At 37.9% G+C, this 27159-nt stretch overlaps 1 protein-coding gene across 7 annotated transcripts in view; it reads right to left on the reverse strand.

Annotated features, from left to right (window-relative positions):
* zbbx (zinc finger, B-box domain containing) overlaps window positions 1–27159 on the reverse strand; it is a 73252-nt gene that overhangs the window by 30029 nt on the left and 16064 nt on the right. For 6 of the 7 annotated variants that reach the window (XR_015124633.1, XM_086261105.1, XM_086261104.1 and 3 more), the window contains 5 exons: window positions 26045–26140; window positions 11541–11723; window positions 6603–6783; window positions 4514–4673; window positions 2283–2380 (listed from right to left, as the gene is read on the reverse strand). Coding sequence is in view for 6 of the 7 variants with exons in the window: in XM_086261105.1 (XP_086117231.1) it covers window positions 2283–2380; window positions 4514–4673; window positions 6603–6783; window positions 11541–11723; window positions 26045–26140 (718 nt within the window). In the remaining variant the exon portion in view is untranslated. The remainder of the gene's footprint in view (window positions 1–2282; window positions 2381–4513; window positions 4674–6602; window positions 6784–11540; window positions 11724–26044; window positions 26141–27159) is intronic. The other variant, XM_086261106.1, reaches the window with a different exon arrangement.

Genomic DNA, 27159 nt, shown 5'->3' on the forward strand with positions numbered 1-27159 from the left:
TGTTGTAATTTGCATGCATTAGAAAAGTTTGAAGCAGGTGGAAGGAATAGTTTATCAGCTGCTAAACAGCTCGACATTTCCCAAAAAGAAAAGGAGAAAAAACACTGCTGTCTTCCTCACATCTGCATATAACCGAAACAAAGTATTAATTATTAAATTGTGAGTAGAGAAATGAAAGCTGTAGTATGAATAACTGTTTTATTATTTTAATAACTGTTTTATATTATAAAAGGAGTTAGAATATAATTAGCACTTCACTGATTTGAGAGTATGGAAATGATGAAGGAATAATGAGTTGTTTGACTCTCTATTACAAGCAGGTAAGAGCTGTAAATAAATGTGCAAATCTAAGTCTATCAATATGTAAGTGTAGATCTTGAAAGCTCTGTATCATTTCCTACAACAGCGCATCAAAACAAAATAAAGTTTACATAAGAACAGTCCTGTAAAATAAGTGCATGTATTTTCACATCAATAACTCCAGTTGACTAACATTTACATGGCATTCAATTGAAATCTGAGGGCAAAGACATTCAGGAAGAAAAAGCTTTTTAAAACGTCATTTTGGGCAAAGGCTACAAAATACTTGTGGTCGAAACGACCACTGAAATTAACCCTTTCATGCGTGAATTATGGCAACCTCAATTAGGACTTTTTATTCATCTTTAGGCATGAACAAAAATGATTTTTGAACTTCATTTTTTAAACATGGACTTTTCAAAGAGTTTTTTACATGTCCACTTAGGTGGACAACATACATTTTGAGTGGGCGGCAGGGTATGGAGTGATACATCAGTGTCAGATGTAGTGGTTTTTGTGCATGTTTACTATCAACACTGACACAAATACAAGAACAGCCTTTGAATAGCTGTCCACTGTAGTGACCACTATGCGTGAACGGGTTAAAGCTTATCTAAAGTAAAATGTATATACGCTGTTTCAAAAGTCCTAGAATCATATCAAGATGGCTAAAAGGCTGCCAGACATGTTTCTAGAAGGTCTTTGGCTTTAATGTGCAGTTTTGTTGAGGCATAACTGAGTTTGTATTGGTTTATTATGATTTCATACATTCAATAAAGGGATATGCAGTCAATGCTATTCTTTTATATGAAAATTATCAACTATTTGGCTTCATTTTTGATTAAAAAAGCACAAAAAAGTGAGCTCTGGGATAAAGGAGGTTAAGAAACCTTCTGTTTGGGAAGTTTATTCAAGGGCAGGGCATTGTCAAATAGACAATTTGTAGCCACAGTTAAAACCACTTGGATACAGTGGTGTAATCCCCTTTAAAATAAACAACTAAACTCTCAGGGTCATAAACACCAAGACCTGACCTGGTCCTCTAATAGCTTTCTAAGCATTATAAAGTAAGGGCAGTTCCTGTCTAGCAACAAATAAGGTGTGCAATCAGGTTCTCCTTCAAAATAAATTGTTCTGGGTTATTTTGATAGTAAGAATGTACGTTGTTGTAAGAATCACTATGTGGGCACAGCAGAGAGATGCTGACATATTTATTTCTGAAATGCACTCTTGTTATTAAACACATTTAAAGAGAATTTGAGTCACTTTTTCTTATCAATCATTACTGCTGTAAACACAGGAAATTTTGACTGAAGAAAGATTTGAGATAGACAGCTATTCGGAAAGGGGGGAAAGCAAGGACTAGCAGATCCTAACCAGGTCAGGTTTAGAGTGAATCTTGATTGATATGATGAGAGGCAGTTGACAGCCTCCGAGTCCAGAGGTTTGGAAGGGGAGAGTTAATCTTGGTATATGTCTCCTTTCAGCCTCAGCTGGGGGCAAAAAGTCAGGACACTAGTACTGACTGATGAGCTCCAGATCGTGTGCTCCACACTACAGGCTGACTTCCCCCTCACCCCATTCCTTACCCTGTCAGGCTTGAGCCACCTCTAACAGCCCTCTGCCCACACAATCACAGCCAGTGATTACCCGTCACAGTGCCACAGTTGGATGGGCAGGTACTGATACGTCTGACCCATTGAGAGGGAAAGATTTTGCCATTGTGTGTTTCTGTATAAGTGTGTGTTTGGAGTGTGTGTAGATTTGCACTTGTGTTATCTGTCAAACTACTCAGTCCTGAGCTGTTTATTTGTTTGGTAGAGAGCCTGGTTCTGGGATGTATTTCAGAAAAGTGATGTGTACAGCAGAAAATACACAATTCTGAACATAGTATGATTGTGTCCCTCATTTGTTTGTCAAAAGATGTTCATAGGCTTACAGATGTACTTCTTTATGCAGTTACATATTAGCATGTTTATTACCATTAATACTGCTTGGAGTCTCCTCAGCGGTTGTAGCAGGCAGACATTTTTGATCTGCAGAGACGGCCTGAGATGATGGGTATATTTCAACTGGTGTTCTGAAAACACAGAAATCATATTTAGAACAGTGAATAAGGATAGACCCCAGCCAGAAAAAGTAATTTAAGTAACAATTTAAGTAACTTATTAAGTGTCATGTTTTCCTCTTTCCCTTTATCACCTCATTCTGTTGCTGAATGATTGACAGATGCATACCTACATATGTCCAACACACTATTCCCTTATGTTTTGTGAAATCAGCCTGCTGCATTCTGATTTTTTTTAAAAAAGGAAAAAACACACACTAATACCCCAACTTCCCACTGCAGGAAATGTGCGGCAGACTTTGTAGATTACTTTATTTAATCCTGAACACTGTTTGCCTCTCCTTAGTCCTCCATGGAGCAAGCTAGCTCTCTTCTTCTTGCAAACAGTACAGTACTTCACATGATGTAGCCTCACTTACTAGCCTTAGGCTGTTTGCACATTTAAGCTTTCGCTAGAGAGCAGTAAAAAAAAAAAAATAAAGATAGAGGAGAAAGCCTTCAACCAAGTGATCAGCAGTGACCAGCCCTGATAAAGTGTTCCTGCAGATGATCTCTAAAAATGATTTTCTCTTTTTTTATGTATGAACTAATAATCTAATGGTTTTGTCATTATCACCCTATTTTAAATTATACAAAATAAGAAAGCCTGGACCAAACTGCCTGATGGTGCATAAAGATAATATGGTGTATGAAATATTTCTTTTTCTTTTGTACTTTGACAATGTAAAAGTGCTTTAAAGCTACTTTTTGGGATTGCAATAAATCTTACATCAAGCCAGGCTCAGGTCTTAAATTTTGCAATCATCTAGCACAGTTAAACCAGCCAGTAAATGCAGGTGAGGGTCAGTTCAGATGTCAGTTCTATATAAGTCTGTGCAGACTTTTATTTCAGGGTTCAGTGCTTTGATCACAGATACTTTGACTCTGGCAGCTGATGGAAGAACGAGCATTCACTTACCCTGACCACACCGCCTAGCCAGCTCAGGAAATCAAACTGACACACCCCCCCGGTCACAAGCTTGCTTTCTGTAACCTGCAGGCCATGCACAAATCTACCAAGATGGTAGAGTTATGACTCTAATATAGCTGAGCACTTCTAGTGAATTCTTTAAAGCTCTTTCCACCACTAAACTCCTTCCTTCCTTCAGTCTTTTTCCCATTATTATTGAAGCTTGTTAAAATTCAACCTCGACTTTCTTTCTACCAGCCAGTCTCTTTGTCTCTCCATTAAGCTCTGCCACCATCACCGCTGCAGGCTTATTGCACTCTAGATTGGCTCTCTGGTCTATTCCACAGTTAAAGGCTGCTACAGCTGGGGACTTAGAGCGTTCCTGCTCAGGCAGTCGGAGGGCCCGAAACTGCACTCTTCTTGCCTCATCCCTGACCTGCTCTCCAGTGGACTACTCAGCCCAAAAAGAAGCTGGTTAAATAAAGGCTGTAATAATGGGACCTGCTGAAGCCAAGCCTGCAGGCGGTGTACTGCACAATAAGTAGTAAGAAACTGCTTTATACACTGGTGACTGATATCGGCTGGTTATGAAGACCACAGAGAAGCAAGAGAAACAAGTTCCGTGGTAACAAAAAGTATCATAACAAATCTATGTATGTGTGTGTTTGTGCACAGCGTGGTATACCTCTGACCCCTTACTGGAGGCAGCAAGAAACTAAGGGTGTATATGATGCTACAAGGACAAGTTGACGTAAAAACTCGATCGTGTGGTTGTATCTGCGTAACAGAGATGTCATCAGATACATGTGAGACATCTATCTGGTGACAATGATACGTCGGTACCATAGGTATCATAGGCAGCACATGTACCAAGTAGCTTAGTTATAAAATTTATACTCTAAATAAATTTATAATTTATTTAGCCATTATTTAAGGAAAAGTCACAGCAGTTGGTTATAGCATTAAAAGTTGTTGCCAAATATACGATAACATAAATAAATCAAAACCAAAACTTTGAGCTGATACTGCTTTTAAAGCTCTTAATCATTCTTAACAATAAAACATTTGCAAGGAATAACGAACAGGGGAGAAGCATAACTTTCCACTGAACCTACTGCCTGAAGCTCATGACAGAAGCCTCAACATGGTTTTGAATATTAACTATATGTGTGATGCATGCACATTTCTATCTGTACCTCCGGTGCTTCTTGAGCAGCAATCTGTCCATGTAGGTAAGGCTGTTTTTTGTGAACTTCACCTTGACAGGAACCCTCTCTCCCCCCCCTCCTCTTCTTTGTCCTTCAGCTTCTCTGTCTGGAGGGAGGGCAGTCTGGGTCGCCATAGCTGACACTGATACTGGAGGGAAATGGGGAGAGGGACATCAAACAAAAATAAAGTTAAGATGTAAGAGGTGGAAAAAAATGCCCCAAAGGAAAAAAGATTCAGAAAGGTAGAATAGGTAGCAGGAAAACATAATCCGGCAGCTTCTCAACACACTCCCCTCAAAAAGTGAGAAAACACCTTGTCACCATGCCAAAAGTGCCAAAACACAAACAGACAGGAGAGAGCCCTGTGGGAATAAGAAAAAAGATGTATGAAATACTAAAGGAACATAGTGAGCGCATGAGAGAAAATAAAAGATAGAAATAAGAAGGAGACATGTTATGATTGTACTCCAGACACTTTGGCAGTCCTCAGTGGAAGCTTTAAATTGGGCCTGGGTGCCATTGGCCTGACAGAAATAATTAGGGCTGGAGGGGCTAGTAGCAATTTGCAGAGCAGAGCGAAAGGAGAGAGGAGCAGAGTCTGTTCACGCAGTAAAGCAGAGAAAATAGGAGGTCTAATAAAAAGCACAAACACCTAGACACATATACAGAACCTGGAATAATAGTGCTAATAATACACACCCGCATAAACCTGAGCGCACAAACATTATTGCAGATGCAGATACACAATATCTGCGAAAAGACACAAAATTGCCTGGAACACTTGCGCGTGTACACATACGCATACACAAAGCTGAGGCGATTAGTGCTGTGGTGTGGAGTAGGGCACCCCTAACACTCCTCTCATTATCTCAATATGCAACAGCCATGGATTACCCTCCTACTGCAGTGGTAAGCACTTTCTGTAAGACCAGATCAGAGCAGATACAGGGAGAGGGAAAGCAGGAAAACTGAGAAGTAGGTGAAAATGCAAAGAGAAAGAGCTGAGAAAAAAATATATTTGTTGGTAAAAGCTGAATACAAATGTAAGTGTATACATTAATCTGATAGCCGTAGTTAGACACTGCAGCTTGGTAGTGAAGCTATACAGTGCTCCACATACATTCTATTCCACTCCACTGCAGGAAGTGTGTGTTGCAGGAGCAACTAGCTACAAGTCACTGCGACGGAATGGAGGCTGGAAGTTTGATACCGACAGATGGTGTGCCATGGGTGTGACAGATGACAAATCAAAACTGAGCTGGTCTCAACTTTTTTCCATCAAGCACCAAACATCATATGCTTCCATGTTCACACACACACACACACACACACACACACACACACACACACACACACACACACACACACACACACACACACACAAGCTCAGCAGTGAAGGCAGATAGGATGAACATGGCATTAATCTTCAAACAACCACTTTTCATGATAAAAAAAAACCCATAATTTTCTTTAGCATTTAAGCACATTTAAAGAGCACTCTGGCTTTTAAATTAATGCAGAAATGAAGTTTGCTACTTTTCAATCCTCAACTAACTTTCAGCACAGTATTCGAGCCCAGCAATAGATTGACAAGAGTGGAAAGTGAGGAGGTCGTACTAGAGAAGAAGAAATAGAATAGATACAGGGTATGGTCCAGTGCAAACCAACTCAAATGCCCTCCAGCAGATCACCTATCCTCTGGTACAACAGAGTTTTAACAGTCTGTTTGAGAGTCACTGCAGTCTGTCCAAGTCAAAATACCACTTTTTGAATTTACAGTCACCAGTTGACCTAACATTAGTCTAACAAGCATTCGGACCTTGGGTGGAAGCTGATACACCCAAAGTAAATCCACAGGTACAGGGAGCATATACTAACTCCACACAGAAAGGAACCAGAGACGACCTTGCTGAAAGGTGAGAGTGCTAGTCAGTGGCAGCCATTCCAAGACTGTGAATTACAAACAAAAACTGCTTTGAAATTGAAAAACAAACAAACAATAAAAGATAAATATTATGTTCTCATTATCATTAGTGTCAAAACACTGGGTAAATTTAATCAGTTCAATTTAGTGTACCTGGTCTGGCAGGTATCCAGACTCCATCATTCTTCCCCCTCCATAATTTGAGCGCCTCCTGGAAAGATCTTGCAGACTCCTCCTCATTGTACTCTCCTTTAAGGAGTGAGGGTAGAAATCCTTTGTTATCATCTTCAGTAATTCCCACCTTTTTCTCCTCTCCATGACTCCTAACTAACATCTGCAATAGAAGAGTTGTTTCATCAGTGTACTTACAGGGATTGATGGCAAACAGTGTGATGTAAGGGTAAGAAGCACCCTTGTGCATGATAAGACTCCTACTGATAAAGGTTAGTGTTAGTGTTAGCACAAATCAAATACTACTCACAAAAAACTGTTTTTCTGATATCCTAACATAGCAAATATAATCAGAATGATGGTGCTAAACCTTTCAGGTTTTTTTGATGACTGCAATTTAATGAAGGGGGTCAGTTAATGAGTTTTTGTGTGCTGCAGGAACTGACCTGTATTCATATTCTAAAGGCAAAGACAAGCAAAACCTAAAATATGCATATGTACGAGCGTGGCTGTAACCTTGGCAATACCCTTGTTGATGCATCATTTTAGTGGCAACAGGAACTCTTTATCTATCTTTATATTAGACCTCTAAATATAAAGTCAACTGAAATAAGGCTGAAAATAGAAACTGTTCCTCATAGTAAAGTTCATTTGAGGTAAAAGAACAATGATTGTTGTACACACATATCACAGTGACTAACAAAAGTCAGTAAGCGTTCGGCAGTTGGAAACCAAACAAAACAAATCTGCTTAAACTCCCATAGATGAGTTGGTAGATATTTTTTTGCTTTTGTTTTTGTTCTCTGCCATGAAATCTTATTTCCTGTGTAGCTCTGATTTCCCTGACACAGCAGCTTTTGTGCTGGTAAGATGCAACATGTTCAACTTATCATTCCTGAATCAACTTCTGATCTTTGCTCTAGGTGTAAAAAAGAAACAGATGGCTTTATCCACATGTTTTAGACACGCAATAAACTAAAAGATTACTGGTGCTCAATAAGAGAGGATATACAGGACTGTCAGATGTGAGATACCCTCTTCACCTAGATTAGCCCTTTTAGAGGACATATCTGATGTCCCCCCCTGTCAAAAGAAACCAGGCACAGTATATCAAACCAGCCATGACTGCTGGCAATATTTGTATTTCTCTCTTATGAAAAAGTTCAGATCCCACCTTCATCTCCATGTCGCTTCATTTAATCTCCAAAGAAAAAGACATCTTTTTGACAAATGCTGGTCTGATTTCAGGCACTACATTCATAATAGATTGCTGTCTTTGTTGGGTTTATATGTTTGTTTTCTACAAATGTAAATTTCTGTGTAAGTATTGTCAAATTCATGAGTTAAATCTATCTAACTTTTTATAGCTGAATAACTGTACTCTTTTCTGTGTTGGTGATGTAACATTTATTTATTCATTCGCATACAGTACGTATATTTGACTGTTTTTAGTTTTTCTCCTGCCTCAGAAATTATTGATTCCAGTATAGTTCTTGTCTGGTAGTGAGTGGGAGTGGGACTGGGCTTAAGGGACTGTTTTTGTTTTATTATGTTTTATTGAGTCTTGCTTAACTTATCTTTTTTTAATCGTCACTGATGTTGGAATATTTTATTTCTACTTTATTTTTGTAAATGGCCTAATGTTTCGGGGAAAAAATGTAATAAACATAGTTAAAACAAAGAAAAAAATCATTACTGAAGGTGTTGCCATGGTTTTGCTTGGAAAAAATGTGTGGTTATTTTTGTTTAATCTGTTGGAGATTTTCATTCACTTCCATCTTTTCTGAATAGCTTTGTGGTGCTGAAAGCAAGCCTGACACCGTGTTTGTGTCCTTGTTTAAGTGGGTATTAACTGTTTCCTTGATGTGTGTTATTATTTTTTATTGCCATTCTTTCTATTCTTATGCTCTTATGCGAAATGGCTGCACTGAACTATAAGCATAAAAATTGTTTAATGAGTGCTCTTATTTTTTCTATTAAGAGATACTTATATTTACATCTGAAATGGGGCGGGGGGGGGGGGATTTGGACATTAGCTTACAATTTAGTGGATCATTTAATGAGTAGTTAATACAATTGCAGCCTACAACCAGCCCCTTAGATGTGATATTAAAAAAAATAAACAGTAGCTGTCTTTTGGCGGGGATAAAATGTTTAATAAATTTTGCACACAAAGGCAGCCGTCGTTTTTATTTTGTTGCAGTTGTTGCTGTTTTTAAATCATACTGCATTCTGGGTAATGATGTCAAATATTTGTACCAGTCTTGGTCACAGTCTCTGGATCCTCTAGGAAGACAAACATGTAATGTCTCCAAGAACCTCTATTTATGCCCAAGCACAACCTAACTGAGCAGGAAAGCTTAACTGCCATTATCAGAGATGTGCATTAAAATGACAACTATGATAGAAGGGACGAGGCAGCTGTCTGACTTTTTAATCCAAGTCAGTGTTGTTTTCACACACAAACACAATCCATAATATTGACTCACACACTTCGCCTGGCCACTGTCTACCTTCATCCACTATGTCTGTATCCAGCTAAGTAGCTGCATCACTCTTAGCTGAAGAACAACATGCACTTTTTTGCTGAGCTGGTGACACTGTTGGTTGTCAGGTTCCTGCTGACTGTTGGTTCACTTTCAGACAAAGCGACCACCATAATGAACAGTTTGCTGCTTAGTGGAAAACAGAGGTGGGAAGTAACAAGTACAAATACTTCACTACTGTAGTTAAGTAGAATTTTAAGGTATCTGTACTATACCCATTTTTAAACAAATATTTGCACTTTCTACTCCTTTTCAAAGCAGGCTCATTACGTTAGGTTTAATTTTTCACGTCACTGCAGGCCATCAAACATCAAGCCGATTTGGGCCTAAACAGTACAGCATGAAAGGCTATCGTGTTCATGTATTTATCACCAGAGGGATGTCACATAAAAGAGATTAATGAGGCAAAACTGTGTAGCTAGTTGGAGATTACAGTGGGCTGGTGTTTTGTTTTTGTTTCCTTCTTCTTCTGTTATTGAACACAACACCGGAACAACTGCAGGTGTCCATAAATTGTGGTCGTGGTACTTCAGCAAGGATAGTTAAACGTGTCGCCGTACTCCTTTCTATGCCTGTGTAAAGCACCCTGTGTGTTGGATGTATCAAAACTTGTTTCCACCACTGAAAAAAAAATCCATAAGTCAACATTTTCATGTTGTTATTTTTTTTCAATTCTGAGTTTTGTTTTTTCTTTTCTTTTCAGTAATGGAAATTAGCTTTCATAGAACTACACAAATTAACTGACCTTTACTTGCTCTCTGACAGCATTTAGACTCCTTATCAAAGTGCATTTTAGGCACACTTGGTTTTGGTTATCACATCTTTATGGCTTTAACTAAACTAATGCATCAAATACAACAAGCCTTACTCCACCAGGACTTTCCTGCTTCTTTCTCCTCTTCCTATTGACAAGAAAGCTGTGGAGACTAAAATCAACCCTCTTCTTTCCTTTGGACTGGTAATCACAATCAAAAGCAGCACAATGTGACATTTCTTTTTCATAATTTATAATGGCGACCTTGTAATGATCGCTCTGGAGTGCCATTAATTTACCCTAAGTGCACTGCACGCACAAAGTAATGGTGTCTTTCATAGGTCAAAATGAGGATTATAAATTCAGGATTTTTCAAACAATGAAAATATGTGTTTATAACAGCCTAGATGAGTTTCAGGAGAGTAAATTTACACCTTGAGGGTCAAATGTTGAGTTCCTTTTAATAAAAATGACACATCAATTTTAAATATTCAGCCTATTACCAGAATTAAAAACATATTAAGTTATGTGTTAAGCAGGGAGGTTTCTATGTCTGTTGCTGCTCAGACTGGTGAAAATTTAATGCCTGTATATGAAGTTTTAACATATAAGTTGAACACTAGTTTGACATTCAAAGACATTTCCTCAGTACCTTCTGACCCCAGCTGTTCAAAATGACTGCTGTTTGAATAAGGTCAACTGAGCTCGGTGGTATAAAAAGTCTGAAATGTCAATCTAACTGTTCTTGCCAGACCTACACAGCTGGAGGGCATTTTTTAGTCCAAAGGTGCATGCAGTTCACCAGCCTGCCTGTAGATACAGCCTGTGGATATAGCGTCAATTAGAGTTTGTTTGAAGTCTTTTCAATTGACTCACAGTGTGCAGGGGTAAAATTTAACAGTGTTAAGGCTTGTCTGGTATGTCTGAATTAAATTTTCACAGCCGGTTAACTGCAGTAGAGAAGAAAATGTATTCAGTAATCAATGACCATTTGAAATTTTTTTACATACGTAAAAAGTAAATAAATAATTGTTGGTATAACAATTGGCAAAGCCCCATTATTAAGAATATCATTTAATCTCATATTTAGATTTTCTTTAAATAAAATGGATGGAAAACACGTTTAGTATAATTTAATTAGTTTTTATTATTCCCTAATTAAATAAATAATGAATAAAAATGACAAACCTCAAAAATTATGTGTGAAAGACAGAAGCTTTGTTTTAAAGAAAACATGGCTTTTCTTATACTTCTCGTTTTAAAGCCCTGGCCTTGTTATCTAGTCCAATATTACATTTTTGTAAGTGTCATAGCTCATCTTACTGCAACATTTCAACATCCATTTAAGCTCTGCTTAATTTTTTGTCATCAAAAACTCAAGTAAGCAAAATTACTCAATGGACTGCCGTAGCAGTTCAAGTCTTTAATGCTGTATATTGGTTTGTTTAGCACAGTGCTTAGCACAGTTAAGCACATGCATACTGTACAATATTTAACGTATTAAACAAGTCAATGCATCTCCACTTTGATCATGTGTACAACTAACTGAGTAGTTTAGAAGACTTCATAAACACTGAATATTTATATATCAATAAGTATTAAATGGTAGTTATTACTTACCTTGCCGCAGTCAGGATTTTCCTCAGCTTCTGTTCTTTTTTCTGGACTCTCATTTTGCTGTCTGGAACTGGGGGTAGTACCAGGATTGGGATTAGGACTAGTGCTATAGTCGGAGCTAGGGTCAGTCTGTTTCTTGAAGCTGTTGACAACATCTCGAGTGCTCACACGGGTCTGTAAGTCTGTCTGTAACAGAAGGCCATAGCATGTGAGACTAGATCACTATGTTGTTACTCATAAAAATGATAGAAACTAAATACTGCAAATAATATAGCAGATGAAAAAAAATACTGCATTAGGACAAATGGGGACGAATTGATACATAAGCTATAGCATAAAATCATAAAAGAGGTACACAGCAAAATCTCCAGTGTTAAATTAACACTGGAGATTTTGCTGTGTATTTATAAATTAAAAGTAAATGTCAAGGTTATTAATTTCTGCACAAGGCAATCCTATGAAAGTATGTTTAGCTAACCTGCATTTCTCTGAAATGTTTGTTTATAAATAGCTCGATCCCACTTGCGGGAAAAACAAGATCAGAGGCAAAGCTGTGCATTTTGTTGTAAAAAAGCCACAGGAGTGCAGAGGTAGACTCTTCAACAATGCTATTATCACAAAGATAAGAAATGTTGATCAGCAATAACAATGAACAGAAATTTATTAATAAATAAAGGTTGTACTTTCTTTACAATGAATGTCCTAAAAGTCAAACTGCAGACAACAGAGTGACAAATTTTCCAGAAATGAAAAAGGTGTTGAACAAATTTGATACACAGTAATGACAAAAAGTCAATGAGATGAGGGCTCTTTCGACAACTGCCACGAACCCCATTTAGAGGTTACAACCTAATCATTTTAAGTGCTCATACTTACATCACTGGCATAACCTTGAAAGTCACAACAATGAACTCCATTTTATATAGTTAATGTGTGCATCTTTATTTTATGTAAATTAATCCACAAAGAGCCTGGGCAGAAAGGGCGACATGTATAGACTGGAGAAGGACATGGAGCCTCAAACTGAGCATTGTGGCCATTGCTATCTTGTTTTTGCTGTGACATCAGTGGAAATACTATCAGGTCAAAGAAAGATATGAAGGAGAATTCTTAAGGAAATAAAAAAAGATCGTCTGACTTGGTGCTAGGCTGCTCAACTATGTGGTGGTAGATATTGTTGATATTGGACTGCTTTAGAGAAACTACAATGTTGTAAAGATGGACTAAAAAAGTCTATTTTAAATACACTGGCTCACTCTCGCTATGTTTATTCACCATGTTTGGTCAAAAATGTGTCTTCACTACTACATTTAGGATTATAGAAAAAAAGAATATATAGGCTTTAAATTGAAATGAAATGCTTGTCCACTGAGATTAGTGGACATCATAGTATTTCCACTGATGTCACAGCCAAAACAAGATGGCGATGGCCAAAATGCTCCGTTTGAGGCAGTGAATGTAATAACCTGGGATCCAGCGTGAAACAAATCAGAAACACCCCTATGATTAAACAATAAGTAAGGAACATGACTACCCTGCCTGTGACAGGGTTAAATTGGTCTCACCCTGGAGCCAGATCTGTGCATGGTGCTCACAGGAGGGAGCCCAGTGGCTGGCAAAGCCAGAAGGTGGTATAGGGTTTAGGTGCTCTGTGTATCAGGCACAAATCAGGGGCAAAGGTCCTGACGAATCTTGCTTTAGAAACATGGAATGTATGTCACCTCTTCATTCAATATTGTATTCCATGACTAACCAAGGGTGCGAAGACTATAGACTTACATTTTGTCCTTAAGTAATACACCAACAAATGTGGAGTCAAGAAAACATTGAGGAACTGAAAGTTTTGTTAAAGCTACGTAAGAGTTTTAGTCATTTTGATCATCTTTTCTGGCAATTATGGACAACAACTCATATTGGAGATATTGCTCACACTCGTTCTGTTGACATTTTTCATCACTGACTTTTTTAATGGAGATGTAACCACAAATTTCAACTGTGTTCATTATGTGCAATTTCGTTTGTGAGCTATGGTTTTGCTGCATTTTCGGAATTTAGAAAAGGTGGTAGACTGACAAGATGTAAGGAAACTTTTCCATGTGTCCCTGTTGCACCACACCTGAATAAAATTAGTAGGTCATTGGCATGAGTATAGAACTTGACTGCATGATGAAGTGGCAACCCCTAACCATACTCGAGTAAATTTAAGTAAATTTAAGTGTTTGGAAAAATGTACTTCTTAAAGTACTTCTATTGCACCATGTTCATTCACTTATGCGCTGCTGTAACATGAATCAAATGGCTGAATTGCCACCTCAGCATGCAGTCAAGTTTTATAGAGTCTTGCTAATGACCTACTAATTGTATTCAGCGGTGTTGCAACAGGGACACATGGAAAAGTTGCAGGACACCAGCCCTCAAGGACCCCTGATGTAGAGCATTTTGTAAAAAAAAAATGCATATCCATTTTTTTGGTCAGTGGGTGACACAAAAAGGAAACTGGCTAAGAGTATTTCGGCTCTATCAAAAGCTGTGTGAACTGGAAAGATGAAAGATTTACTTTCCTTACAAAAAGACCATGGTTTATGCACCAAATTGTTCTGTAATCTGTTTTTTTTTGTTTATTTGTTTTTGTTTATATGTGGACAAACAATTAGGTGATTAAATCTCTTTTCAATAACTATATTCCCACTAACTCTGCTGTAGTATCTAATATTGTGAGTCCAGATAAAGAGATAAAGTCATATTTTGACAGAAAGCACACCTAGGGCCAGATTTACTAATGGTCTGCGCCAAATGGTCTGTGCAAGACCAAAGCTGCTGTATTTACTAAAGAAGCTCAGTGTCAATTTTGTGACTAAAGGGCATGGATATGGGTATTTTTATGGAAGCCATATTTTAGATGTATTCATTGGAGTTTTGCTTGTAGAACACAAGATTTTGGGAGGAGAGTCATTAAGTGAATCACATAAACTTAATTTACAAAATGTTCACAGCATACAATTTACTGCGAATTGTATCGACTTAAAAACACAAAAAAACACGTTTTATTTTGCACCTAACATGGTTGTGATAGTTGTTGCTAGGAATGTTAATTTATTTGGAGTCAGAGACAGAGACGATATCAGAACAAGTGTGTAATTGGGTGGGTGTATCGCTCAAAGCTGTAAATGTGATGCATATATCCTCAGGGGAAAATCTGTATTCCCCAACCACATGTTGACTGGTTTCCGGAGTTTGCAGGCTGTCGTTGGATGAAATCAGTCACAAAGAGGGTGCTACACTAAAAAGCTTGTAGTGGTTTCTTTGGTTTCTAGCAGACTGCAACAGGACCCTGTAATATGCAACTATTCACTTACTCACTACTAGCTGAGCAGTAAAACTAAATCATAAAAGAAAAGGCATCATCTTCAAGGTAAAAAAAAATTTATCTTATTGCTCAAACAACACACTTCCAAAAGCCCAACTTTAACTGAAAGCAGACATACTCCATTTTTGGTTTGCATCACTCTTTTCATAGTTGCTGCTTAGAGAGTACTTTGCAAGGGTTTGCAGAAAAATCGAAATTTTCCATAAACTTCAGGCAAACGCTGCAATCCACTAGTGGTCCAAGTGATCACAGGCAGGTTGCAGCACCATATAGCTTTTTGAAACCAATTTTAGCTAGCAACAGCAAGTAACTTCCTACACTGACAACAACTAGTCAGGGAATACCCATTTTTCACTGACCAATCACTGCTTGCCAGGGGTTGCTTACTGGTCTCTAAGGCGTGCGTAACTGGGGCTAAGAGAAACTGCCAGCACACTTTCCCTAGTGAAAAATGTCCAGTAGGTAATTTCCAGGAGCTTGCCAACTGGTCTCCAGACCTGTGTGACTGGACCCAAGCTTTGGCTCTGTTATATAGGTTTCACTACACCCTTGCCCCAAATGTTTAGGGTCAAGCTCCAAATATTACTTCCTCCTCAGTAGTATTGGTATTTTGATGAAATAGAGCACAGCTTTAGAGTGCAAGAATCCCAATACAAGACACATACAAGGATTTTTCTTGTTTTACAAGTAACCAATTTACCTTTTACAGTAACCAGAGTGATTTGCAGTGTTTCAGGTTTTCAGTCACATTCTCACACAGATTAGCACACATTGAAAATGTCTTGTGTCAATCTGTCTTTTCCCAGTAGTCTTCACACCCAGAGCAACTGCTTTTTTCCCCTTCAAACTGGCAGTTTATTGACAGACAGGCGTGAAGTGTGACAGATTAATGTCTGAATGTTACAAACCGGCTTCATATTACCTACACTGCCACACAGCCTGTTGGAAAAAAATGAATAACACATGTACTTAAGCACCCGGCAATGTAACAGTTCATCCCTCACCCCTTTATTAACACAGGGATGGATCAGGATCTGATGTAATTAATGTGGTGTCTTTTTCTACATCTGTTACATACAGATTTCAGGTTTTTAATGGTGGGATTGTAATAACACAGATCTTCTTTTTGAGTTCTGCTGTAATCGAAACCACAAGATTTATCCAGGGAACAGATGTCTGCAGGGATCCCACACGCAAAGTTCCCAGCAATTTCAGACAGAAAAAAAATTGCCTTTATATTAAAAACACCTTCAGCTGCCTCTAATTAATCTGAAACACATCTGTAAATCCTGCACAGCATATTTTTTTGGTTAGCAGACAACACTTCAATTCTGGTGATGGTCACGACTGAAATGAACTGGTTGTGTCTTTATTTATAAATTAGTGCACTGTTCATAGATCACTTACAGAACTGTTCTCACTGTACTGTTCTCTGTACTCACTGGCACATTTTTAAGAACACAGCCTCATCCTAATTTGTACCACTTAGTAAGTCAGGCCCCAATGTATCGTATGTTATTTTAGTTAAACCTTTTTCTCCTGTCTTTATCTTGGCAGTAGAGCTGGGCCGTGAACATATGTGTATTAATTCCCAGAGTTCACATTGTAACCAAGCTGGAAATATGAAAAGAAAAGAATCTGGTGGCATTAAGTGGCAGAAAATCAGCAGCACTTATAAACGTGACAGACAGCTGTTTAAAACAGCAGCTTAACTGATCTCTCATATGAGCAACTTCATCATCGTCGAGTTCACTTTACAATTTTCCTGTTTTTGTGGAGCTGCTGTCATTCAGGTGACACGTGAACAAGTTTTGCAGCATGTACTGTATATTATGGTAACTTTGTTATTGCTAGCCTCGAAACCAGACCTGTAGCAACCTCAGAGATTCACACTGCCTTACAAGATTCAGATAAGGCACAGGCAATTTACTAGACACAGAGATAGAGATGACATAAGACTTTTAACTCATACATTTTTTAATTGTGGGTAGGATGGCTCTCAATAAACTATGCACAACTATGCCACCATGAAAGCAGGCATTTTTTAGCAGAAGATTTGTTTCTGTTGGCAACACTAGCTCCTGAAAGCAAAAAGTACGACGATATAGAGTTCCTAGTCAGACCCTCTTGTTCTGTAAAGGATTCTACATCTGGTCTTCCACAGTAACACAGTGTAATAATGTCGTATAGATGAATGGATTTGCATTCGCCCAACTAGACAGAAACATGCACTCAGTCTGAAATATCGCTGGTCTCATCAGTGATAGAAGCAAAGGCCAGCTAATTTGGTGATACACTCTAAGTGCTGAATTTAGTATCTTGTGAGAGCGAATGTCTCGAAACATAATCCAACAAACCTGGGGACACTTTTTTTTTTTTGACTGCAATCTTTGCATCGCAAGAAATTTTAAACAGTGCAACTGCTGAAGCAATTGTTCTGGTTCTCTTTCTGGTAATCAGATAGCCTTATTTACAGGTATGAACTGTGGTTGTTATCAAGATTATCTAAGTGCTTCTGATACCAAATTTTGACGGCATGGAGACAATGAGCTGAATCTGGTAGCAACCTTTAGAAACGTATGATCTAAAAACCATACAAACCTTTGGCTGACACAAATGCTTCAAAGCTTTGATCTTTGCCAAGGTAACTGACAAGGTAACTCCCAATATATTAATTTCTTAATCCGATACGCTTTAAATAATTTCCCCCAGGGATCAATAAAGTATTCTGATTCTGATTCTGATTCTTTAGCATAAATATATAAACCACCAATAAAATAAAAAATAATATCATGTGAAAGAAAAGGTTTTCATAGAAATGTGTGGAGTCCTGTGAAAAACGGAGTATATTCCTAATGTTCACTGATGCTTTCATGAGAATTAAGAGAGTAAATGGCAGCCAGGTGATGTTAATAAATGCACTTGACTATTGATCACCATGAAGTGTGAGCACAGCTATAAAGGCAGAGGTTTTGGCACTTTACTAATCAAGAGCATTCAGGTAACACAATGTCACAATCAAATGGACGTCCCAGTAAATTCACCCTAAGGTCAGACCATGCAATGCTCAGAGAAACTCCAAAAAGCCCAAAAATTATAAAAAAAATTCCAAAAAAAAACCAACAACCTAGGAGCATCTCAGATGCAGCTCAGACTTTACGGACTTTAGTTAGCATGTTAAATGTTAAAGTTCATGTAACACGAGAAAAATAGCAAGGTAACCTCCCTGTGTTTATCACAACAAAAAAACACAGCAGCTGCCTTTTGGTTGTACTGAATCATTTCACATCCTGCGACCGATCACAACTTGTGATGACTAAATGGTTGCTTAGAGCTTAAGGGTTATTACAACCACTTTTTGATAGCAACAAATTAGTGATTTTCAAAAATCTATCACCCTTAATTGCTGCATTATCAGAAACAAATTGCATGCAATTGCTAACTTGACCCCATTCAATCAAAGACAGACTGACTCGGTGTTATGGAAACATTTATGGCAGTTTTTTGTGACAGTGTTGGAATGCCTGAAGCAAAAAAAAAAAAATTGAAGCGAGATTATTATCTTACTGGATAAAATAAAGTTTGCAGGTGATAAACTGCAATACTTTGTGAGTGAAGTATTGTCACAATATCATATCACCAAAATCATGCATCAAACAGGAAAGTATCCCCAGCACAACAGGAGATCTACAACAGAATGATTTAAAATGAAATAAAGTGTTATAAATGCCCAGGCAAAGTCCAGACCTCAACCTGGTCAAAATGTTGTAGTGGGACACTAAGAAAGCTGTGTATAAACGAAGCAACATTGTAAAATAAAGAATCAGACCATATTCCTCGAAAACAATGTGAGAGGCTGAGAAAGTAAACTTGTAACTAAAGGTGGTTCTACAAACTACTGAACAATGGGGAGTGTCTAGTTTGTCACAGGACTGCATGGAGTTCTGTGACAAACTCTCTTTTTCAGATAATTGTATTCATTACCTTTAATCTTTGTACTAGCTCTCATTTTACATAAGCTGCACTGACAAGCAAGTTGTCAAAAAATGTCAAGCATCCAAATTCTGTCTTTGGTTCGCAATAACACCAAAACTTTCAAAGATGGCCTCCTAAAAGTTGTTCACAAATGACCTCAAATGAACTCATATATGTGCTTGTACCCCTTTAATCAATTTCAAACTGCAATCTACATAATAATAATGTTTAACAGGTCAGAATATAAACCATGGCAAGTCGTTATGTAACTGTAAGTGCAGCCGTCTTCTCTTTGAATTTTTGTCAGACAATCACTAAAGCCTCAAATCCTCAAAGACGGTATTTGGGACAGCCCTAGACTGCATAGAGTGGGTACAGCTTTGAACTTCTCCTTTCTTCTTTTTTCCTTCTTCAGACAACTTCTGTCACTTTTCGTTTGTACAGCTAATTGTAATACAATAAATGCCTTCAAGGAGAAACTGTCCGAAAGTATGCACTCACATCATCATACCGTATCATAATGCACTGTCAAGAATTCATAGACACTTTTTAAAGTTAATTCATCCTCATATCTAAGGGTGAAAAGTTTTGTTCAAGTGTTTTTGCCAGTCTTTTGGGATTATCAAAGCTTTCTTCTACACTGGGTTTAACTGTTAAGATTCTGAAAGCCATCCTTCAAATCTGACATCAAAAATAATGCAGTTTAAAGTTTACACAACGGCTTAAAATGGTAAAACAATCATGATGTTTTCGTCATTAATATTGGCTCTTAATTGTGCACACAGATTCTCGTTCACTTGGAAAATCTGTCCAACACATAGTATCATTTATTGTAAGTGAGATAATACCATCTATAATTTTTCCAGGATGTTGTTTAGCTGTGAAACCAGGATCACTGAACTTGCCTTCAAGAGAGTATGTTATTAAGGTCAAGAGAGTAATTTTAACTTTCCCTTTGGAAACAGACAAGTGATGTAGGGAAGACTTTGCGCACAACAATGAAAAGTAAACTCGCTCAGTCGCATCAATCAATTACTTAACCATAGTTTTTAGTTTCTAAAACCACCAGAGTTCTGCTAAGTTTTACAGTGCTGTAAGTTTTCTAAGCATCAGAAAGAAAGAGTGAGGGGGTGAGGGTAGTCTGAGAATATAACATTTTCATAACCTTTACATTTGCTAAATTAGGCACACTATTGTCAATTATAATTAATGCTGTAAAGCTTAAACTTAGCTATTAAGTTTCTTGATATATCATCGCATACCATATTCATTTGGTACTCCCTACAGGTTAGGCTAAATCAAATACTGAAAATGCTCTGCAAACATTAATTGAACCACGTTTGGGAGTGTGTGTGTGCGGCTGGACACAGGAGCTGATGAGGCACCGATGAAAGCCCCAAAACAGCATAGTGATGAACTTAATATTCATTTTGTCTTTTTGTCTCTCTTCCTCCCTCATTCTTTCCAAGGCAAATAAAACAGGATTAGCAGAAGAGAGAAAGAGATATGCCTGCGTCAGCTGCATGTGTATAATCCTCAGTCTTTATGTCCTGCCAAAATACACAGTTTTGCATTACAAGGGACTAAAGTGAGGATAGAAACAGAGATGAACACTGAGGAGATGTAGATGGACAGTTGTCTTGTGTGGTTTCATAGAGCTACTTCAGTGTGTGCAGTTTTTCTCTTTGTCAGTATCCATGGCTTTGTTTCACTGTGGTGGCTACTGTATACACATCAGTGTCTCCAGCCAATGAGAAGTCAGGTAGCACACAGGATAAGTACAAAGAAACATAAATAAAGTGGGGTCGGTACCTGACCGGTCAGTACCAAAGTGCCTGTATAAACAGTGTTTATTTATGTGTTAATTCTTTTATTCAATTCAATTCAATTTTATTTATATAGCGCCAAATCACAACAAAAGTCGCCTCAAGGCACTTCATAGGTACAGAGAAAAACCCAACAATCATATGACCCCCTGTGAGCAAGCACTTTGGCGACAGTGGGAAGGAAAAACTCCCTTTTAACGGGAAGAAACCTCCGGCAGAACCAGGCTCAGGGAGGGGAGGCCATCTGCTGCGACCGGTTGGGGTGAGAGAAGGAAGACAGGATAAACGACATGCTGTGGAAGAATAATGTAACTGTCAGAAAATTGCCCAAAAAAGATTAAGCTGACAGTGTCATGATATCATGTTTGCTTTTGCTCTGCCTGGATACAGCAAAAAGGCAGAATATTCAAAGGCCAGGTGTAAAAACAAAGTTGAACTGGAAAATTTAGAAAGATTTACAGGATTAACAGGATGAACAGTTACATCCATACAATTTTGGACAGAGACAACACAGTTCCTTCATTTCAGGGGAACAAAAGTAATTGGACAAATTAAATAACTGTAAATAAAATGTTTATTTCTAATACTTGGTTGAAAACCCTTTGCTGGCAATGACAGCCTGAAGTCTTGAACTCATGGACATCACCACATGTTGGGTTTCCTACTTTTAAATGCTCTGCCAGGCCTTCACTGCAGTGGCTTTCAGTTGCTGTTTGTTTGTTGGCCTTTCTGTCCAAAGTTTAGTCTTCAACAAGTGAAACGCATGCTCAATTAGATTAAGATCAGGTGACTACCTTGGCCATTGAAGAATATTCTACTTCTTTGCTTTAATAAACTTCTGGGTTGCTTTGACTGTATATTTTGGGTCATTGTCAATTATGTCTATTATGAAATGCCTCCCCATCAATTTGACTGCATTTGCCTGGATTTGAGCAGACAGTATGACTCTGAAGCTTCTGTCCTGTGTCACGTCATCAATAAACACTAGTGTCCCAGTGCCACTGGCAGCCATGCACAACCAGGCCATCGCACTGCCTCCGCCATGTTTTACAGATGATGCTTTGGAATGTGAGCTGTTCCACGCCTTCTCCATACTTTTTTCTTACCATCATACTGGTAGAGGTTGATCTTGGTTTCATCTGTCCAAAGAATGTTTTTCCTGAACAGTGCTGGCTTTTTTTAAGATGTGTTTTAGCAAAGTTCAACCTAGTCTTTCTATTCTTGAGGCTTATGAGTGGCTTGCACATTACAGTGAACCCTCTGTATTTACTTTCATTTAGTCTTCTCTTTATGGTAGACTTGGATATCACTACGCCTACCTCCTGCAGAATTATTCTGCGATCATCCATTACTGTTGTCTTCTTTCCAGGTCTTTTTTGCGTTGCTGAGTGCTCAGTGCGTTTTTTCTTTCTCAGGATGTACCAAACTGTAGATTTTGCCACTCCTGATATTGTAGCAATTTCTCAGATCGTTTTTTGTTTTGTTTTGTTTTTGCAGCTTAAGGATAGCTTTCAGCTCCTTTGACTGCATCTTCCAGATAAAAGCACCACACCTCAAATCAAATCATCATACACACAACTGCCCATGAAATAGCCTTTTAGTCAATTGTCCAATTACTTTTGGACCCTTTAAAAACGTGTTAAGGAGCTGAAACTCCTAATCCCTTCATCCAATTTGAATGTAGGTAACCCCAAATGAAAGCTGAGAGTCTAAAATCATGTCCATATCCAATATATAACTATAATTGGAATATGTTTCAATAAACAAGTTTAAAAAAAAAAACTTGTGTCAGAGTCCAAATATATATGGAGCTAACTGTAGTTATGAACCTTGGAATACAGTTGGCATGGATTTTAGCAATTTTGTAAATGCAAATAGTTCCAAGCAGTAGCCAAAGCTTCGTCAGTGGACTGTAGTCAGATGCTAAAATCAAATCCTCTCTCAACAACTACATAAGGGAACATGAGCTAAGGAACAAAGAGTGTCAGAGGGCTGTTGCCAAGTTTAAAAAAAATTCCAATGCTCAATGGTGCGAGGGGCTTCAGTGTTGAAAGTGTATGTGGAGCTGCACCCCATCCTCTTGGGCTGATACAAAAGATAGCAAAGGGGTGAAATATTGGTAGAGAAAACCAAGGTGGATTAAAAGATGTTTTGTTTTGTTTTTTGAGCCTTCTAAATGAAAGCACAATCAAAGCTTGTGCAACTAAAAAGCAAATAAAAGTCCATGTTGTAACAGTGGCTTCTTAGGCTGATTGAAATGTCTTAATGCAGGCAGACGCTGTGCCATCATTTGTTCTATCTTCAAATTTGTAAACTTGGCTACAATCTCAGACAACAGACATTTCAGACAGACAGATCTAGATCAAGGTGGGTGTGGGGTCAAACCCCACTAGGTTTGATCATATAAACTTGGCTTAATTTGAATTCAGTGGCGACCTGAAATAATTTATGTTTGTTAATATTTTGAATTCCAGGGTGATTACCACAGCTCTGGGTGGTGGAGGTGGACTACCAAACACTTCCTTTACATAAAGCTGAGACAAAAAAAAACTTTTACCACTGTGTCAAACACTCTTTTTCACTATCACATGGCATGGAGCATCAATAAGAGCATTGATATAAAATCCTAACAATACCCATCCCTATTAAAGCAAAAAAGGGTATCCATATAAGCTGAGCAACAGTGCATGACAGCTTGTTAATAATTGTTAATTGTTAATACACAAAACGCTTAGAGCTGAAACCCATAGAAACACATCTTGTCGAGAAACAGAATAGTAGCGTATATCCATATGACATATTGTATCTTTTGATTATTCTGTACATCCTTGGATAAATTAGCTTTCCCTTTTAGATATGCTTTCCATACTAATTTGGCTTAATAGGCTGCTGATTAACAAAAACAAGCCTTTGTGTGTCTACGTGTGAGTGTGTATTTGCATGTGGTCTCAACTATTGTATACTGCAGTGAGCATTTGTTTATATGAGTACAAAAAATATAATCTGTATGCTTGTTATCTATTTCCAAAAGTACACACTGAAGGTGTCTGAGAAGTGCAGGCTTGTGTCTGAGTATCTAATCTCAGGTCTTGGACAACTTTTAGACAATATGTTAAATAATAGTGTTACTCTGTTGTACCTATGCACATCCACTGTCTGCTTCTGTTTATATTGTGACTTAATAAACAATTGTTCTACATGACTTTTAATTGGTATTTACAACTACTCAGATTAATAGACATTATCTATAGAATCTTTCCTCTGCTGTGCAAACAGCATTGGCTTACTGTAATTAAACTGTGACATTGACCTGCTGTCTTGTCTTTCTGTCTTTGACTGAAGACTGCTGTTAGCACTGTTTAATTGACTGCTGTTGAGGAGTGTTTTCTGTCTTTAAAAGAGTGTGGTAGGGCCATGAAATGTGTTTTGTACATCTATGAGTAGCCTTCAGTAATCTGTTTTTTTAAACACTTATTTAACCTGAAAATTAAGCTCTTGATATATAGAAAATCATCTCTGAAGAGTGAAGATGCAGTGCTCTTTAAAAGTCTTGAGCCAACTGTTTCTTTATATTTTTCTTGCAAGAACCCAAACTTTGTTGTAAATTTTAATGTGGTCTTGAGCAATAGTTCTGCAGGCTTTCTGAACACCTTTCAAAGCTTTTCTTTATAGATTGACTGCTTTGGTCAGGTCCAGTCCCTGTGCCTGAGCAAACTGGACAAGTGGCTTAATGGTATCCCTAGCTGATGAACAGTATCTGAAAGTCATGCCTGGAGAAAATAGGAAAAAATCCAGCAAAGACCTGACACAGGACCTGAGGGATGGACCTGATCCCTCAGTAGATTCATCAGTTGTTGACTAAAGCCTGATCAGAAATAATCTCAATGGAAGGGTGGCTCTCAAGAAGCCATTCTTAAGGAGGGGAAACAAGGAGAAAAGGCTTTAGTATGTCAAATTACACAAGAACTGGACTGGACCAGTGGCACCAGGTCTTATGGAGTAATGAATGCAAATTTGAAATTTTAGCTTCAAATCCTTCAAGTCTTCATCAGAATATGTACAGAGGAGGTCAGGAGAGAGGTACAACAGTGAGTGTCTACAGCCATCTGTAAAACACAGCAGAGGCTCTGTGATGGGTTGGTGCTGTATTTAGACTGGTGGAGTTGTGGATCTTGACAAAATCGGTGGAATTATGAACACAGAAAAGGATCAGATTTTGATCAACCATCTCAACTGCTACATTTTTCAGTTTGACAATGATCACAAACACACTAACAATGTACTAAAAGCATATCTGATAGACAAACACACAATGGAGCACCACCAGTTAGGAACTACCCAGAGCGTGGACTTCTGATGCCACGGTTTCAACGTTATTGAAGCAGTCTGGGATGTACTTGACATAGAATAAAACAAACGACAGCCATAAATAAATGGTGATTTGTTGTGATTTGGCGCTATACAAATGAAATTGAATGAATTTAAAGCTCTTCTCCTCACATACAAAACCTCGATTAATCCGGCTCTGTTAAAGATTTCATAGTACCAGGCACTCTCTGTAATTTTTTATTATAGATTAGACTTTAAAGGATAAACAAAAACTTTCTTGTTCACTCAATACTTTTCATTCTATGTGTGTTTATACATCATAACTGATTTAATCATTAATTGTTAAACTTTGTTTCGCTCTCCTATAGGTAGCCTTTGTCTTTTTTCCCCTCACCCAAAACCGGTCATGCTGGATTGCTCTCTCTGTTTCTGTTTCTCCAAATTTGAGCTAAGTTTTACTTTCCTCATTGTCATTCATTGGTGAGGGATCAGCGTCAGTGAAACAGGTTGGCTGCTAGCTACCACAGTTAGAATGGACACAGAAGCATGGCAACAAAGAATGGTCAGCTGTTTGTTAGCAAGTTAAGTTCTGACTTGTTCATGTTAAACACAAGTAAATTAGTCTTCAGAGCAATAAGTCTAGGTTAGCTGCTAGTGTGAGAAAATTCATTTATTGAACATATTGACTCAAGTGACATTGGGTCAGTTAGAAAGTCAATTCATGATTTTATTCGTGTAATTGCCCAGCCCTGTGTACTGTTTGTGTGTGTTCTTGTGTATACTAAACTGGTATGATGTTCTGAAGAAGAGAAATGACAAAAAAGATGAGAGATAGTTATGAAGATATAATAATGATCAGCTATCTAAGAAACGAAAAAGACAAAAATGAGTAAAGCTGAAGAAGAATAGGATCATAACATTTATTACTGAAAGCATAAGTGGAAGACAAAGAAAAAAAGAGAGTTGGACACAGAGAAAATAGATTTGATACATATGCAAACAACACTCACTTGAATGGGAATCATTTTATGGAACTTCAGTGCCCCCTTATGGTGAAATCTGGCAAAACAGCCAACGCAGTAGTTTTCAGTGCATTCAGCACACATCTGCAACACATAGACCAAGTGCCATCAGTCTGTCTGCATATAAAAACACCCACCTTTAGTGTGTTTCTATGTCTTTCAGTTTAAAAAACAATGGTCACTGCCTGTGCATGTCTGTGTACTGTATGCATATATATTAATTCATGCAAGTGGTTGCACTGGTAGGTAAAGCGCTCTTTTGCTAAAGATGTAACCTCAACCTTTCCTTATAAACTGGCGTGGTGCTGCAAGATGCACGTGTGTGTGTTTGTGTGTGTGCTAGCTGTGTGCACATTGGTGCATTTGTGCTTGGCACATGTGTGTTGTGAGTGTGGTTGAGTGAATGCCTCTTAAGGGAGGTCATTATAATTTCTATCTGTAAGAATCAGGTCTTGTTAGTGGGAAAAAGTCATTGCATCAGCAGGTTTGGGAAACAGGCTTTGGACAGAGCACACAAGAAAGGGCAAGTGCAATGGAGACACGGAGGCTAGGGTGGAGAAAAAGCAAACAGTCAAGCAACAACTAGCCTGTGTTTGGTTTCCTTCACTATGCATGCAAGTTTCTTTTTCAATAGATCAAGGTTTTATTACCAACACCATCACTTAAAATAGTGTAGTTTAGTGCACTCTTTCAAGAAACACTACCAATTCTTTTTATCCTTGGAGGAACTTAACTATTTCATTTATTTATTTTGTGACAGTGTGATGCAGTTCCCGATCTAATGACTTGGAAGCTTTCTGTTTCTTCCTCACTTGCATATTTGCTATGTCTACACCTGTTTATTCATAGATGAATAATAGATAATTATAATAAATAAAGCAGTACAACAAACACAATGATTCACAGTTCCATGCTGATTTCTGGATGAATAACCTTACAGTGTAAATTTATACCAGCTGATTCAAACATTAATCCAGTAAAAAAAAATTTTATTTAGATACATATTATGTATTTCTGTAATTAATGTCTTTATGGGTGATGCTGTGTGTTCATTCTTTTTTTTTTCTTTTTTTATCCATACATGGAAGTATGTGTGTGAGTGT

Source organism: Aulonocara sp. 'chitande type north' Nkhata Bay, linkage group LG14, assembly GCF_057382095.1.
Source record: "Aulonocara sp. 'chitande type north' Nkhata Bay isolate Kocher_YH1m ecotype deep benthic linkage group LG14, A_spYH_male_GT1.1, whole genome shotgun sequence".
Classification (NCBI taxonomy): domain Eukaryota; kingdom Metazoa; phylum Chordata; class Actinopteri; order Cichliformes; family Cichlidae; genus Aulonocara; species Aulonocara sp. 'chitande type north' Nkhata Bay.